Genomic DNA, 15,870 nt, shown 5'->3' with positions numbered 1-15,870 from the left:
GTACTGATCCAGAAAACGAAATGTTGGTAAATATCAATAACTATAACGCAAATAATTCCGTTATTAAATACCAGTATATGTCAAATATTATATACATCACAAATGTGGTGTTCTGATTTTCGGCAGTTATCTTTTTCTTTCAAAAGTGTTGCCTCAATAAACTATGGACAAGCAAACATTTAGCGAACTTCATTCTCTAACTACCAATGCAAACAACTCTGTTTACCTCAGAAGTAAAATGTAACAATATTTTTATAGGCAATAAGAAAATCTTCTGTACAAACACAAGAGTTCTGTCGAACGGTTCTGTATCATTCAATGTCAGTAAACAAGATACATCACTCTTCAGAAACACATGATTGTTAGGTGCCTAACAGAGAATTTAGCTCACTAGAGCAAAATAATTAGGAAAGAAAGATTTCTTTTAAGAATTCTTCAATAACAACTGTATGGTTAGCAGAATTTATAAAGGCATAGTCAAATGTAGGATTAGTTTCGAGAGCTGCGAAGATCAAATTTCTTGTTCCTTATCAGATGTTTCAAAGAACAGAGTGCAATTGTGAATGCGAGGAGAATTCCGACGAAAAGCGATCACAAAGGTGCGTATTATTTTAAGTGCTTAATGAAATTTGCTTAAAGACTGGATTTCTTAAATATAAATTTCTCATAAATTCTATTACTTAATAGTTTGATCAGTGCACTGTAAAACCACTCATTATTTTAAATTGATTGTAAATCATTTTGTTTGTGTAGCTAACTCACTTACAGTTCCGAACGTTTTTATCATTTTTATATATAAACAAGTGAGTTTCGTCTCAAGTGTGAAACTATGATATACTTCAAAACTATGGCAATTCAATACCATAACTTGAAGTAGTACATCTATTACTATTGGTTACAAAGGATTAAAAAAATCAAAGAAGGAACCTGTTCTTCAGACTCTGAACTGATATCGAAAAGCCATTACTCGCTATGCATTACTGATTTGATCCTATCACGATAAAGGTGGAAACTCGAAATTGTTAATTTTAACCACTTCCAGATTGAATACAAGGTAAAGGGTGGAGATAGAACCTACTCTTGGGAAGCAGAATCGATTGCGAAAAAAAAAAAACTGTATCTCGATGTCAATTACCGTTTTTGCTCTACGGAAATCACCATTTAAATCGGAAGTAATTGTAAATTTCAACCACTTCTGGTGTCGATAGAGTGCTGCAGGTTTATGATGGTATGTCCTCTTGAGGCCCTGAATCGACTACAGAAAACCGCTTGTCGCTACCTATTACCACTATTGTTCCCATGACGATAAATGTTGAAACAGGTAATGGTTAATTTTAACACTTAACGGACTCAATAGAGGATTCAGGATGGAGATAAAACCTACTCTTGGAAAGCTGAGACGATTGCAGAAAACTGCATTTCGATATCTCTTACCACTTCCAGTTCAGATAGAGTATTACGGGGTATGGTGGTATGTTCTTCTGATACCCTGAATCGATTGCAGAAAATCACTTGCCGCTAGATATTACCATTTTTGTTCTATGGCGATAGATGTTAAGACCATTTCCGGTTTGAATATAGGGTTAATGGAGAAGGCGGAAGGTATTCTTGGGAAGCTGAATCGATTGCGAAAAACTGTATCTCAATATCTCCTAACGTTTTTCCTCTATAATTAGTACTAAAACCGGAAGTTGTAGTAAATGTCAAGTACTTCCGGTTTTGATGCAGTGTTGCGGGTTGTAACGATATGGTCTCTTGAGACTCTGAATCAATTGCAGAAAATCGCTTGTCGCTATATATTATTATTTGTATTATGTGCGATAAATTTTGAAATATTAAGTAACCAATTTGAACATTTCCGGTTTGAATAGAGATAATATTTTGACTCGCTGAATCGACTGCAAAAATTTATTGAAACCGGAAGTAGAAGTAATGTTCAGCCACTTCCGGTTTCGATAGGGTGTTGCAGATTGTGATGGTATGTGTTCTCTGGAGACCCTGAATCGTTCACAATAATATTTATTATACAGTATATTACTTATTAAATACAAACTGACAGGTAGATAATACTGTAATTAGTTAGTACAGAATCGGTTGAATGGAGTTTGATCATTTTGAAATGAGAGCTAGGAAAATGTATTAGGACAGAAATATAAGTTATTATTATCCTTTTTTTTTTTTTTGTCATATGACAGTTCTTCAAATGACTCCTGACTGACTCTATGCGTAGCCTCAGTCGAATGAACTGTTCATCAGCTTATTCAGAATTGTTCAGAAGTATTGAACCATGGAATGTGTGGCTGTGAACTCTGATCGCTATGTCTCACTGATGAAGTATTTTGTTCCATCAGAACTTCGACGGCGTACGATTAATCAACAAGACCCATGGTTCGAACAAGATGGACATTCAACTTATAAAACTTGATCCTCTATGGCTCTTGTTCACCAACGTTTACAAGGACACGTCATATTACGGCTTGGTGACATACTCTGACCTCCTCGGTCACCTGAAGTCTCCTATATCTCCGCCTAGCGCTTTCTAAAATCGAAATTACAGTATACGTGAATAAACTATGTATAATAGATGACCTGAAGCTAGCCATAAAAAAGATCAACATTGATATGGAAATGTTGCAACATGTTGTTAACAACTAAGAGTCTCTCAGATTGTGCATAGGAGCTGATGGGGGTCATTTGAAGAGGTATCATAGTAAATAAAAATGGCATAGTGTGTCCTGTAATTCTGTTCTGTACATTTCATTTGATGTAAAAATGTAATGAGTTATTCTCATTTCACAATCGTTAAACTCATATGCTTGACTGTACATTAGAAATTCGTATATTTGATCTACTTGGTTCAAAATATAGGATGTCTACAAAGTCTCTCCACAATTTAAAGATTTTATTACAAAAGCAAATGAATAGGCAGACACATCTGTGGAAATTGTTACAAAATGAGGAGTAGATATTGAGTCCTTTTGCATCATTTAGCACTCTATACATGGGCATAATTAGTTAAGTAGATTAAGAAGGTCATTGATTTCTTGCCGTCTTTAATGCAGCATACAGCATAGTGTCACCAATAGTGGAAATGGCATTAGAGATGGCATCCATGTCCCTATCTTTGGTCGATAAATGACATCTTTAACATAACCCAACATAAAGGCGTCAGGGAATGGTATCTAATGAAAGAGGTGGCCAGGGATATGGACTACTACGTACGATCTACCGATATGAAAATGTTTAATTAAGGAACTTACGTACGTGCTGCCTGCAATGTATTGGTACAGCATATTGCTAAAAAATGACACGTAGTTGAAAGGTATCCTTTTCTGGTGTCACATATTGTTAAAGGTGTCAAGGTAAAAATTTGCAGTAATTTAGCTGTCACTGAAGAAAGTGGATAAATGATTCGACTGCCCATGAGCCAACAACACACATTCACCCTTGGTCTTTCTCGGAGAATTTCCATAGTCATATGGGAATTTTCTGAGCCTTAAATTTCTTCGTTATGTGTGATCATTTTTCCCTGAGATATGAAAAGTTGCCTCATCACTAAAACAAACTCGAGTGATTAAAGTTGCATCTTCAGACATTCGTTCCACCATGCTAACTGCAAATTCGTTTCGTCTTGGTTTATCATTTGATTCGAGTGCCTGTACGAGAGGGGCTTTATAAGAGGACGGTCGCAAGTTCTTGTGTAGGACCCTGGACCCTGCAAGTGAAATGTAATTACGGACTATCACAACGACTGAATATATAGGGCAAATTTCATTAATACATATGATCAATTACATTTGTAGTAATTTTTTGAGATTGTAAAGAGACTTTGTGGACACACATTGCATATGTTTTCTGGAAGTTTGCCAATTTACAATAGCGCCGATGGTGTTCTAGATAGATAGGTTTTACGGTATTTACCATTTTATCCTGAACAAATTTAGGTTATATGAGTAAGAATAGGATAAAATGCTACACGTAAGGATTACAGAACGTATGGTCGTTATTAACGAACCAGGAATGAACTTTCTCGTCCAAAGCGGTTTGCTTGTGCGCCTTTCGCTTGAGAGACCCAAGTTCGACTCCCGAGTTCCGATCGTACATTAAGCTGTAAATCCACGTCTTATACAACTTCTTTGTTGAAAGTGACGCAAAAATCGAATCAAATCACACGAACAAGGATTACAATGCATTATTTTAATAAGTACGAAAATATTCATGAAATACCTTCTTTAAGTATGAATGGAACATGAATGAGGCTAAGTTATCGTTCTTTTAATAATTGTGGACGAATTGCCTCTAAAAATTTACAAATATTGAAAATATTTATATCAACATATGAATATTTACTTGTATTTGATACACCTGTTTCTTAAGTACATCTTCCCGTATTACAACAAGAAAATTAATAGAAGCTAATGCTTTACATGATCAAAATATTCGAGGTCTCAATATTTCAGAATTATTGTATCTCAATCATTTGGCGTATGTGCTAAAACATTTTGAATTTTGTGAAAATAAGACTATTATATTCTTTATGTTAGACCCTAATCATAGAAATCCCAAGTTAATTTGTGTTATTACAGGGGGGTGGCTTAGTAAACCCTTTTAGTATTTTTTTTAAATAATTAAAGGTAAAGTAGTTATTCTTTAGCTCATAGGCATACATATACTCTCGTACGTAAAAAACACAAAACTTATTTCGTTTCCTGTACAGGAAGCTCAAGTAATCTTCGTTAATATCGAGATGGCAAGAAGGTGTATAAAAAGATACACATTTGCTACGAATAGTACAAATTATTGTTTGTAGTGTGGCCAGATATATACTTCATTTAATTCCTAAACATGAGAGATAAAATTAACTTTCATATTCTGGCCAGATAAGTCTGGTATTTAAATTAAATTTGTTATAATCTTCAAATGGAACGCTCTTTGGTAGTCCCGAAGGAGGGGCTCCTCTAACTCACTGACCTATTTTTTTAAGCTATTATAAACTAATTTTAATGTCTATGGCTAATAATCTACGTAACCGTAACTAATAAATAGCTAAAAAAAAAAAAAAAACTGGGTGATGACATTTTGTTAGAATCTTTAAACAGAAGCTACCTGGTGGTTTTGTAGAATCCCCTTAGGACCTTCAGGGTTAAGTGGGATGCAAAATTACGTTTTTCAAGTCTCACCCATACAAATGCCGGAAAATTTTATAAAGTTTCTTTTGAAAGCAGTATTAAGCTTTATACTTCATTTTATTGGTAACCAGTATTTACTGAGTATTGAATTTCTAACAAGATTTCATTACAAAAGAAATTACGTTTTTTAAATGCTCTTTTAAAATTACTTTTCAGATGTCTAACTGTAACAAGTACTATACTGCTTATATTATGCATCGTACTGGCACTGGAAGTGACCTGGGAAAGTATATCAAATATATTTTCTTTTAAGTTTGAACACTTATCCAGAAATCGTCGGTATATGATATTTTCAAGAGATCCTGGTTTTCAGGTAAGTACACAAACTATTAATTCGTTTCTCAATAGTGGGTTTCAGTCACTGATGTACGCAGATTTTTTCAAAGGGGGCTGGGTATGTAAAGCGAACAGTACATAGTTAACTGAACCTCATTATATCACAACAAGTAATTTCGTACATTTTTAAAACGTTTTTCCCGAACGACTTTTACGAAGGACAAACATCATAAAATTAAAATGTTACATGATTTCACTTTAATGCGGAAGTTATACAAGTTTTATCTATATTTAAACAATGTACAATTAATCTCTTCTGCTCTTGCAATAGCAACCAAACAAGAATTTTACGAATGATCCATAAAACGGATCAAAAGATTGAGATCTTGACCAAGAATTTAAGGAACGAACCAAAAAATGCATCAACAAGATTGCAATTTTGTCCAATAATTAGTTTTTGGATCATTGGCCACAAAATTTTTGAACGGTCTCTAAATCGAGTTTCTGTATTTTTTACGGAATAAGCACATCATACTGAATTAAGTGATAGTTTGGATTTGGCTAGACTATATGTACTTCTTCAGATATAAGACGTACAACAAAATGTTTGATTGAATTAAATATATTGAATTTTTTGGATCAGGGCCACAAAATATTTGAACTGCTTCTAAATCGAATTTTCGTATTCTTTACGGAATAAACACATCATACTGAGTTAAGTGATAGTTTGGGTTTGCTACACTATATGTAGTTCTCTAGATATAACGCGTATAAGAAAATGTTTGATTGAATAAAATAGATTAGATTTTTTTAATCAGGGACGACACAATTTTTGAACGACACCTAAATCAAGTTTTCATATTTTTTTACGGAATAAGCACATTATACTGAATTAAGTGATAGTTTGGGTTTGGTTATACTATATGTAATTCTCCATATATAAGGCTTACAAGAAATTTTTCGCTGAAATATATTGAATGTTTTGATCCAAAAATGGTGACATTTTCATAATGGATAGGGCTACCGAAAAAAATGTGGGAATATAATGTTGAAGATAAGATTAATATCATATTATGAAAAAATATTTGTAAATTTTATCTAAATTTTATACAACAAGTTTTAAACGTCTTGCTTCCCATGATTGAGCAAATGGTGGATAACTGGATGGTTATTAATATCTAAATCCAAGTCTTTAGGAGACCCGGGCTTATCCAACGCCACCATCTGCATTCACTAACTCCATGTCTAACACGGCTTCCCTATTGTAGGAAGATTTTAATGGAATTTTCTCCAGGCTTTTTACAACTAATTACAACCTTTCAAACTATCCATAAGAAATAAAATTTTAACACATTAGAAACTATGTTGTTTTAAAATGTTCAAAATGGGTGACAGCACTGATTTCCAGTAATAATTGTAAACTTCCGCAATTTTATTCTCTATTTGAATAGTATTTTAATTTTGAATCTTTTACGCTAAAACATATTTTTGTGAAATGTAACTTAATACATACGGATATATAATGTGTGTATATTTTGTATGTATGTAGATGTAATATCACACAACTAGGTACATATGCAGAAAAAATATCCATGGAGAAATGATTCCAATAAAAACATTCAAATTGGAAGCAATTCGTATGTCAATTGAATTTTTAAAAATCACCGGTAGTGATCAGTCTTTGGAAAAGACAAAATCGTTGGTTAAGTTCTCACCTCTTTAAGCTCCTATTTTACAACTTGTTCAAGTTCGAAAATATTAGTATTCTTGTTTACTTTCATTTTTAATATTCCCGCACAAACAGCAACTTGCATGTTCTCTTAACTCCTCTACTTTTCATACCTTCATTCTTACCATCGTGATTAACCCGATTGGGTAGAAAGGCGTGATTAATTAAGTGAATTCATCACCATCAAAACACATTTCAGGCTTTGACCGTTTGACTTTGAAAACGCTCTTGCGTAATCTATGAGACATTACTCGGCACCTTGATATCACATCGTCATTAATAAATCATATATAATAGCTTTCTTTAATAAGTGAAAAACTTGTAACTGTTATTGAAACGTTTGAGTTGCGAGCGGAGCCAGCAAGAAAATCTTTAACAAATCCATTTCTTTGCTAACCGACAATATTGATTTAATAGGGCGCCAGAACTTTTACAGAATTTATTCATTTTTAACACTTTTCCTTTGTTCCTGCTCGTTCGGCGCTCCTTTGCTATCAGCGCCCGGGGCGATCGCCCCGCTGCCCCCTTCCTCTAGCTACAGCTCTGAGTGTACAATATTATTTTCCTTAAATCTATTCAAATGACATATTCCTTGATATTCTTTGTTATTTTTAAAATATTGAGTAGCCCCTATTTTCCTTTTAGATGATAGCAATGGCGAATTCGCGTAACTAAAATATAAGCGTCTTGAAGTATTGGAATACAGGTCTTGGTATTGTTTGTAGAAGTTAACTGTTTTGGAATTATGGACATCCTGTAAGCCACTATACATAACGCTAGAGGGAAATTTTACATATTTGTAAAAGGACAGTACAACTTATTTTTATATCTTTAAAAATTTTCCGATGTTAAGAAATGAATGAAACTTCAATGCTGGAGTAGTGACTGAAGCAAATAAGTAATTTTAAATTATTCCTGTATCAACTAATGCGTTTTCTATTCATAGATTATCTACGCTTTATCTTTACCTGTGGAAATCCCTAATAGAGATTTGTCGTATTCTCTATTTCTGGAGGCTACGTATGATATTCCAGATTCTGTAGAAAAATTAAAAAATGGACCTGATGATAATAACAATGAGAACAGTGATAGCAGAAAACGAAGGAGTTTGTGGGATGTGGAAAGAAGGGACACTTACAGCAAGATTCAGGAAATGCTTTACCTGTAAGTATAGAAATGTATCAGCAAGCAAAAGTGATCTACATTCTACAGATTTCGATACCATTTACAGGAAATGCAACACAGATATAAACTTGAGACCACTTAACTCCCATGCATGCTCCACTGTTTAACACATACGAAAATAGGATATGTAATAAACCAATTATCACTTAAGTTTACAAAAAAAAAAAAAAAAAAAAAAAAAGAAAAAAAAAGAAAACAAAAGAGTACTTCAGTTCAATGTGTGTTTAAATACCATAAATAAATTAGTCTAACTGTTTTAACTTTTAGAATACAAATTTTATGTCTGTAGAGTTTTAATTTCGGTATTAATGTTATTATCTATAGATACAGTATAATAGTAGGTAGTATTTTCACCAGTTTTCAGTAGAATTAAAAGTATCCGTTATTTTTTATATTCAGAAATCTGGCAACCCTCTACTTTCTTTAGAATTAGCAGTTTAAATCTTGTAAGGAACCTAATGTTTGAGTGCTCATTATAGTACATAAATGTTTCTTAGTTAATGTCATTCACTTCATGAATGTTTTATTTCGAAATCATTACTAGGGTGAGGAGTACTTATTGTGAAGAGCAATATATGAATGAAAATAAGCGACAATAATAAAAAAATGTAGTGTATCACAACATAGAAGAATAGACAATTTAATGTTCATCTATTGTGCATTAGGTACCTTTTACAAATCAGAGATTGATAGAGAAATTGAAGTTAAATAATTCAGAGAATTAGATCTTGTCTGATTCTACATATAAGTTAAAATTATATTATTGGTTATAATATGTTGTTTGGTATTCTATAACTGTAGGATCGTCGTGTTTTATTTTCAGGCTTCATGTACGATTAACACCCAGAAACTAAAATTGGAAAAGAAAAAATATATCGTTAGAATTCGTTCTTTATTAATACGTAGAATACATGATACAAAACAGAAGTGAAAACAAGAGTACCAAAGTACACAATGACTATTAAATGGTGATGACGATCATAATCTTACAACAACAGTGATCAGAAGTCTTCTCTTTATCAATGGAAGTTTTCAAGAGAGAGGCAAATCTCTTCCATACATACCTGATGCCTCGAAATGTTGGGGTACTTTCTAGAAGAGCGAATTTTGCAATATTCTTAATGGTTGGTCAGAACACCTTAATTTATTTGGCCATTAGAACATTAGATTAGAACGATTACAAGTATTGTCCTTTTAGCAATGAATTTGATGTAGTTAGTGATGAGGAACTCTCGCACTTTTTTTTTTTGACGCAGTGTGAGATACCAAAACCAGACCAAAAGAGAATGTCTTCCAAACTAATGTTATCTACAAATATAGGGAAGCAATCAAGCTTTCAAAAATTCTTTCAGATATGCTTTACATTTCATGGAGCCAAGAATAAATTAATTAAGAAACAATTTCATTTTCATCAATGACTGCTGCACTGTAAAGTTTTGAGGAATATTTACGATGGTTAAAATTTGTCCTCATATTTCAGTTAACCATAATCTTCTGTATTTGCAAAATTACGGTCATTCTGTTGGGAAACATCAGTGACGATCTGTATATCTCATCACAAATTGTAGACACGAATTATGAATATCTCTTTTAGTTTTGAACTTGTTCCCTGAACATTTTTGAAACCAATGAAGTGCAAATTGTAATATTCTAATGCCTAGAAAATAGAATTACAACTAAATAGTACTCTTTGATTATATAGCGTGGCATAAGTCGTTGACATTAGCTGTTATTCATTTTTCAATTTATTAGAGTATCAGCAGCTAAATGTCATAAACAATACATTATGGTGATGTTTATGACACTATGTTTTTCGTAAAATGATAAGTTGTAAGTAATAATTTTGCAAATAATTTCATAATTTTGTAGTTGAACTTCAAATGAACTTTGGTCGAGTGATTTATGTTCTACCCTGTAGTTTCGAACTAAATATTTAATATTACTTGTAATGAACTCCAACACATGGAAATAGTATGAATACAAGGTTGCAAATACCCGATTTAAAAATTTTAATCTGCAAAACTTTAGATAAGATATTTTTAGAAAAGGAGTATTAAATAAAGTAATATTTTGCTTTTTGGTACTAGGAAGGGCTACAACGGCAGTGCATGTATTCTGAGAACTATTTGTGAGGCTGCAGAAACACCACTTAACAATCAAAATGGGCTCGTTGGCGAGATTCTACATCTTCTATTTAAGTAAGGAACAAATTTTTGAACTATTCCAGACTTGATATAAATTAGTAAACATATACATTTTATCCTGAGATTAATATATGTTTCTGAAAATATAATCGCACATATTTTTAAATTAGAGCCTTTTAGACTAATATCTATTATCTAGAAAAGAGGAAAAGTATATACATACTATTCCACAAATATTTTATTTACAACATGCGGTCTTATTTAAATTAACGTTTCATAGAAAACTTCAACATGTAGTAAATATTTTAAAATACATTTGTAAGTTTTAAAAGTACAATGGAAAATTAATTATAATATGAGTTCTGTAAATTTAATGATACAGAAGACTATCAAGTACACTTATCAATATGAACATCACTATCTGCAAGCGCTCCCACTTTGAATTTTGGCCACATAATTTTTAAACCATAAATATATGAAGAAATAGTTTTTACTTTTGAATGTAACTTGTATTATAAAATCCTAATAGATGTGTGTGTATATATATATATGTGTGTGTTTAACTGCCGATGGCTCAAAAACTACTAAATGATATGAGTAGGACAAACAGACCAAGTAAATGAAGGTTGTAATAGGATACGTACATTGTTTTCAAAATAACAGTAGGTTTACAATATTTTCATGCAGAGAGCATGCTTCATTTCAACATTTTGACATGATCTCTTTCAGAAATATTTTTAGAGAAATTTATATTTGATGATTTCAAAGGTTTAGGACACGGTGCAATTTATCGCCTATTCTATTTCTGTCTAGTGTTGATAAATAACATCGAACCCTACGATAACCATAAACCTACGAACCTACGATAAATAACCATTCTTAAACATTTACCTTTATTATAAGATATATCTTTTAACTTATTACGAGTATAACAAGTATAAATGAAGAAAATGTAACCTAGAAATAATCATTGACTTGTATTTAAATTATAACGCAAGCCAACTAAATTGTGAAATCACTTTTAAAACTAACAGAACTATGATATTAAAAGATTTGTTAATCAGAATTCAACGTGAGATTTTCACAGAAACTTTAATTTTTTCAGACCTCAAGACGCAGATGCAGAACACATTGAAGCTTATAAATTTGGAACTAGGGGCGAAGACTGTAAAGCCATTTATCCTGAATGCCCAAGAGGACTTCTGGATTTGGTATCTGTAGTTTCGCATGGTTGACACAAATTATTGATTTAGAAATAAAAGGAAACATTTAAAAATTGTGTATGATTTTATTTTTCCTATCTATTCAGAAAATCATACTCGGTTTCAATATTATAATTATTGCCAGAAGACAAGTATTCTACATGTCCTTTCTATATCAATTGAGTAATTGCATGCAATTTCAGTCTCCTACAGAGAATTACATCATTACATCGAAGGAAACTAACTTGAAGTTGGCTGATGGTTCCAAAGTCATCGATAAAAGAACACACAGGATGTGTACACTCATTCTCCTGTTATAATTTTCTAAATAAATTAGGAAAAAGTCAGAAAAACTGAATTCATGTTAGTAATTTCACTAGCCATAGTTAATATTTACTAAAAAGAAGGTTCTTCATCGTGTCAGTAGAGGTTGAAGAAGTGTATTTTTTTTTCAGTTGATATAGCTTGTAACAGAATCAGAAACAAACAGTAGCAGCATCTTAGAAAATTTAAAGAAAAGCTATAAAATAAAGTGAACGGACGTTAAAAGAGAGAAAGCTGTTGTAAGTTATTAATGGGAAGAAATGGAAGAGACAATGAATTAGGTTGTTAGTTAAGTAATAGTATTAGTGAAGATTTGAAATGCAAATATTATATTAAAGAAGGGATAGAAACAGCGGGGAAAGCCTCTAGATAGGAGGAAAAATGATTTTGTGATCCTACAGTTAAGAACTACAAAGACGATCCATTAACTATTTTGTGAGAGAATAGGTGTTTCAGTGTTTTCGAAAATTCCTTACTTAAGAGTGGAGGGCTTTCTATAATATTAAAATTTACTTTTTCTTTATTCAAAAAGTGTCCAAAGTAATGATTTACTTAAGTTAGAGATGAAAACTGGTATATAAAGTCTTAAATAAAATAAGGTATTAAGCAATTCATAGTCTGCACTTTTTTGTATATAAAAGGGAAAAGAGGGACAACTACTATAATATTAAGATTTCCCTCTAATTTCTCAAAAAGATATTTAATATACGGTTTGCTTTCTTTGCAGGTGTGACATTCTTTATATAAATTGTTGATTAATAATTTGGAGTGTTTGAAAATTCCGCTTCTGATAGGGAAATGGAGAAGCGGGCAACCAATACTGTTATAATTTATGAAAGAATGAAAGTGACTTACTCGTAGACGCCCTAGGCCATGGTAATATATCTAGAAACATTGATTTGGACAAATAACTGCGATAGCAATAAAAAAGAAAGAATTTGTTTGAGCTAGGTATGCTATGTAAATTAAAGGGAATTCAAATGTTTTACCCAGAATAGAGTGCTAGATGAATCTCTAAATTAGGGATATGAATTTTTCATTAAAAATAAACGGGATTGTGTTACAGTGTTTTTAAAATTTTCCGTTTTGGAAAATGGCTGAAAACTTTGAAATGAGTTTTGAATAATTCTCCGTACCTGCCACGAGCTAGGTTTCAGTTACAAGTTTGATTAAAAGACATATCCGAAGGGGTTTTAACATTATTACGAAAAATATATAATATCTCACGACCACCTCAAGTGACGAAAATAACTCTAATTGTAAGTATATAAGCTTCTCATTACAAATAAGCAAACACATAACCCAAACATTTCCCAAAATTTCTGTCCTAAGGAGCGAGGAAGTGAAACTTTCTATTTTTCTTCCACCACATTTGAATGAATGTTGTATATTCTTAATAATCGCAAATACAATTTACCCATTTAGAATAAATTTTGAATACTTGTATTCCCTTCGATACACCCTTTAATCTATATGACATGATACTATGACCCAAAGTACCTACCTCAAGAGTTTTTATTATGTCACATTAGTTAAAGAGCGTATCTAAGGGGATAGAGGAATTCAAAATTTATGTCAATAATAGAGTATCTTATGTGTGTGTATTACTTCCGTTGAAATGCTATCCGAAGGAGGATGAAATATTTTCCATAAACCTATTCGCGTTTGCAGAGAATGGGGATTTCAACTGGTTTTATGTAATTCATGTAGCCGTATACTCCACATTACATACAATTCTTTTCACACAATTATTTGCACGTATTGGAATATCTTGTACTTTTCTTCGTACTTGCACATCTAATTGCGAGGTGCATGCAATAGTTCCTGTATTTTGTGTCAGTCTCTTCTAATTTACAATCCTTTATATTTTAAGAATGTGATGTAGACAATGAAAATCAATAAGAAATGTTTTATGCAAAAGTAGTAGAAGTGTCCGGTCTTCGGTCAGAAATAATAAAATTTGATGAATATAAAACTTACCGTTAATTTTAAAAATTAGAGGAGGATCAGGTGAAGAGGGGAATACTAGATTGAAATGTTGAATTGATCATCGATTTTAGAAAGTTCGGAATGCATTAATGCTTAGAATACTTGGGTTAATATTACGGATAGCATTAAAATTTCAGCAAAATAAAAATTAGGACGCGCAGAAATGTAAAGGAACAAATTTGGTTCGACCAGGAATGCACTAAACTGGCAGAGAAGAGAAAACAGGCAAAACTGCTTTGGCTAGAACGGCACAAAATTTGTTAATATCACGCGGGAAACTTCAAAAAGTTCCAGAATAAAGAAATGTGATTTTTTGAAAGCTAAAATTGTTGAACTTGAAGAGTAAATATATCGAACAATTTCAGAAATGCTATCGATCTCGTGCAGATTAAAGAAAGTCGTCGGTACAATTCTCGCAGATACAGATAGTATTTTGAATAGATGGAAAGATTTCTTACACAGTTCGCTCAATACGCAGCCAAAAATAAATAAATAAATAAATAATGTACGTGTAGAAAGTAAAATTCGTACAGCAGAACCTATTCCAGAGCCTAACCAAACAGATATCGAAATCGTTATTTAAAAAGTTAAAGAAATAGAAATCTCTGGGTGTAGAAGAAATTTCTGCTGAGTTAATTTGGAGAAGAAAAGCTGTGGAGCGAGATATACAAACTCACTTTCCTTATCTGGGACCAGAAGAAATTGCCACAAGAGTAGAAAGAATTAATCGACGTATGACGAAAATTTAAATTCGGACTTTCATTATTTCTTTACTAATTTGATTACAAGAAGAAATTTAATATTCAGTATATACAGTTAAATATTTACATTGATACGCAATTGCCACTTGTAAACTACTGGACAAAGAGACTGGAATTTTACACCATGCAAATAACAACAGAAGGGCATTTTTTGGCCTACTCTGTGATACAACAAGATTAACAGTGTTGGAAACCAAACACAAGTTTTATTTTTTCAAATAGCAGTATGCCAAGTTATTACATATTTTAAATCTATAAGTTAAACGAGAACTTACAATGATATATTTATTATTCAGTGAAGTAAACTAATTACGTTACAGTATCACAAGCATTCAGATTTTGGTGGATTCTATAACAATAATAACTCAAATAAAACAGACGTGGAAATGCATATGAAAGGATTTTAGTGTGTAATACCATGATTATGATATCGAATGAATGTGAACTAAGTTACAAGGAGCTAAAATTTGATCATTTTCCTTTATTTTGAGAAGTTGCTTAAATAAGTAAGTCATCCAATTATATAGGTAGCTCTCAATAGATGTGAAAATCATACCTTTACAGCAATTTCGTATCTCAAACACTGCTTAATACACATAATTTCGAGAATTTATTGAAATTAAATGTACTAAAGAGTATAGTTGTAATGTTATAAAAGCAAAGAAAAACAAAATTTGTGTTAAAAAGTTCTCAGAAATACGCCATTTTAAGCAATGTATCAAAATTTACAATTTTAAAGAATATTTCCCGAATGGTTTGAAATATGAAATTACTGCAAACAACATTATGCTCTTTATATCTATTGAAAATCACGTGTATAGTACGATGTGATACTCATCTAAACACGTTTTTGAAATAAAGTCCTTTATAAAAAGTTAAATTTTCAATTCTTGATAACAGTTTGTACTTGTTCGAAATACGTTGTATGATGACTGTTAAATTCGACATTAAGTTACTTGGATGTGCATTACCCCATCCGTCTCACTTGCATTATTATTGTCATATAATTCTCCAAAATTTGGTTATTCGATGTTCGTGATACTGTAACGCTGCATAAGTGTGGTATTGAAT

General features: G+C 31.9%; 1 protein-coding gene across 1 annotated transcript; it reads left to right on the top strand.

Moving 5' to 3' along the window:
• Positions 1-336: 336 nt before the first annotated feature.
• LOC145665770 (uncharacterized) lies at positions 337-11,779 on the top strand. The gene is made up of 5 exons (XM_081732897.1): positions 337-599; positions 5,346-5,502; positions 8,141-8,358; positions 10,467-10,577; positions 11,629-11,779. The coding sequence occupies exons 1-5, from the start codon at positions 535-537 to the stop codon at positions 11,756-11,758; spliced, it is 681 nt and encodes a 226-aa protein (XP_081589023.1). The 5' UTR covers positions 337-534; the 3' UTR covers positions 11,759-11,779.
• Positions 11,780-15,870: the final 4,091 nt, after the last annotated feature.

This window comes from Thermobia domestica, chromosome 12 (assembly GCF_964235325.1).
Source record: "Thermobia domestica chromosome 12, izTheDome1.hap1.1, whole genome shotgun sequence".
Taxonomy (NCBI): Eukaryota; Metazoa; Arthropoda; class Insecta; order Zygentoma; family Lepismatidae; genus Thermobia; species Thermobia domestica.
This window is presented reverse-complemented; position numbering and strand designations above follow the sequence as displayed.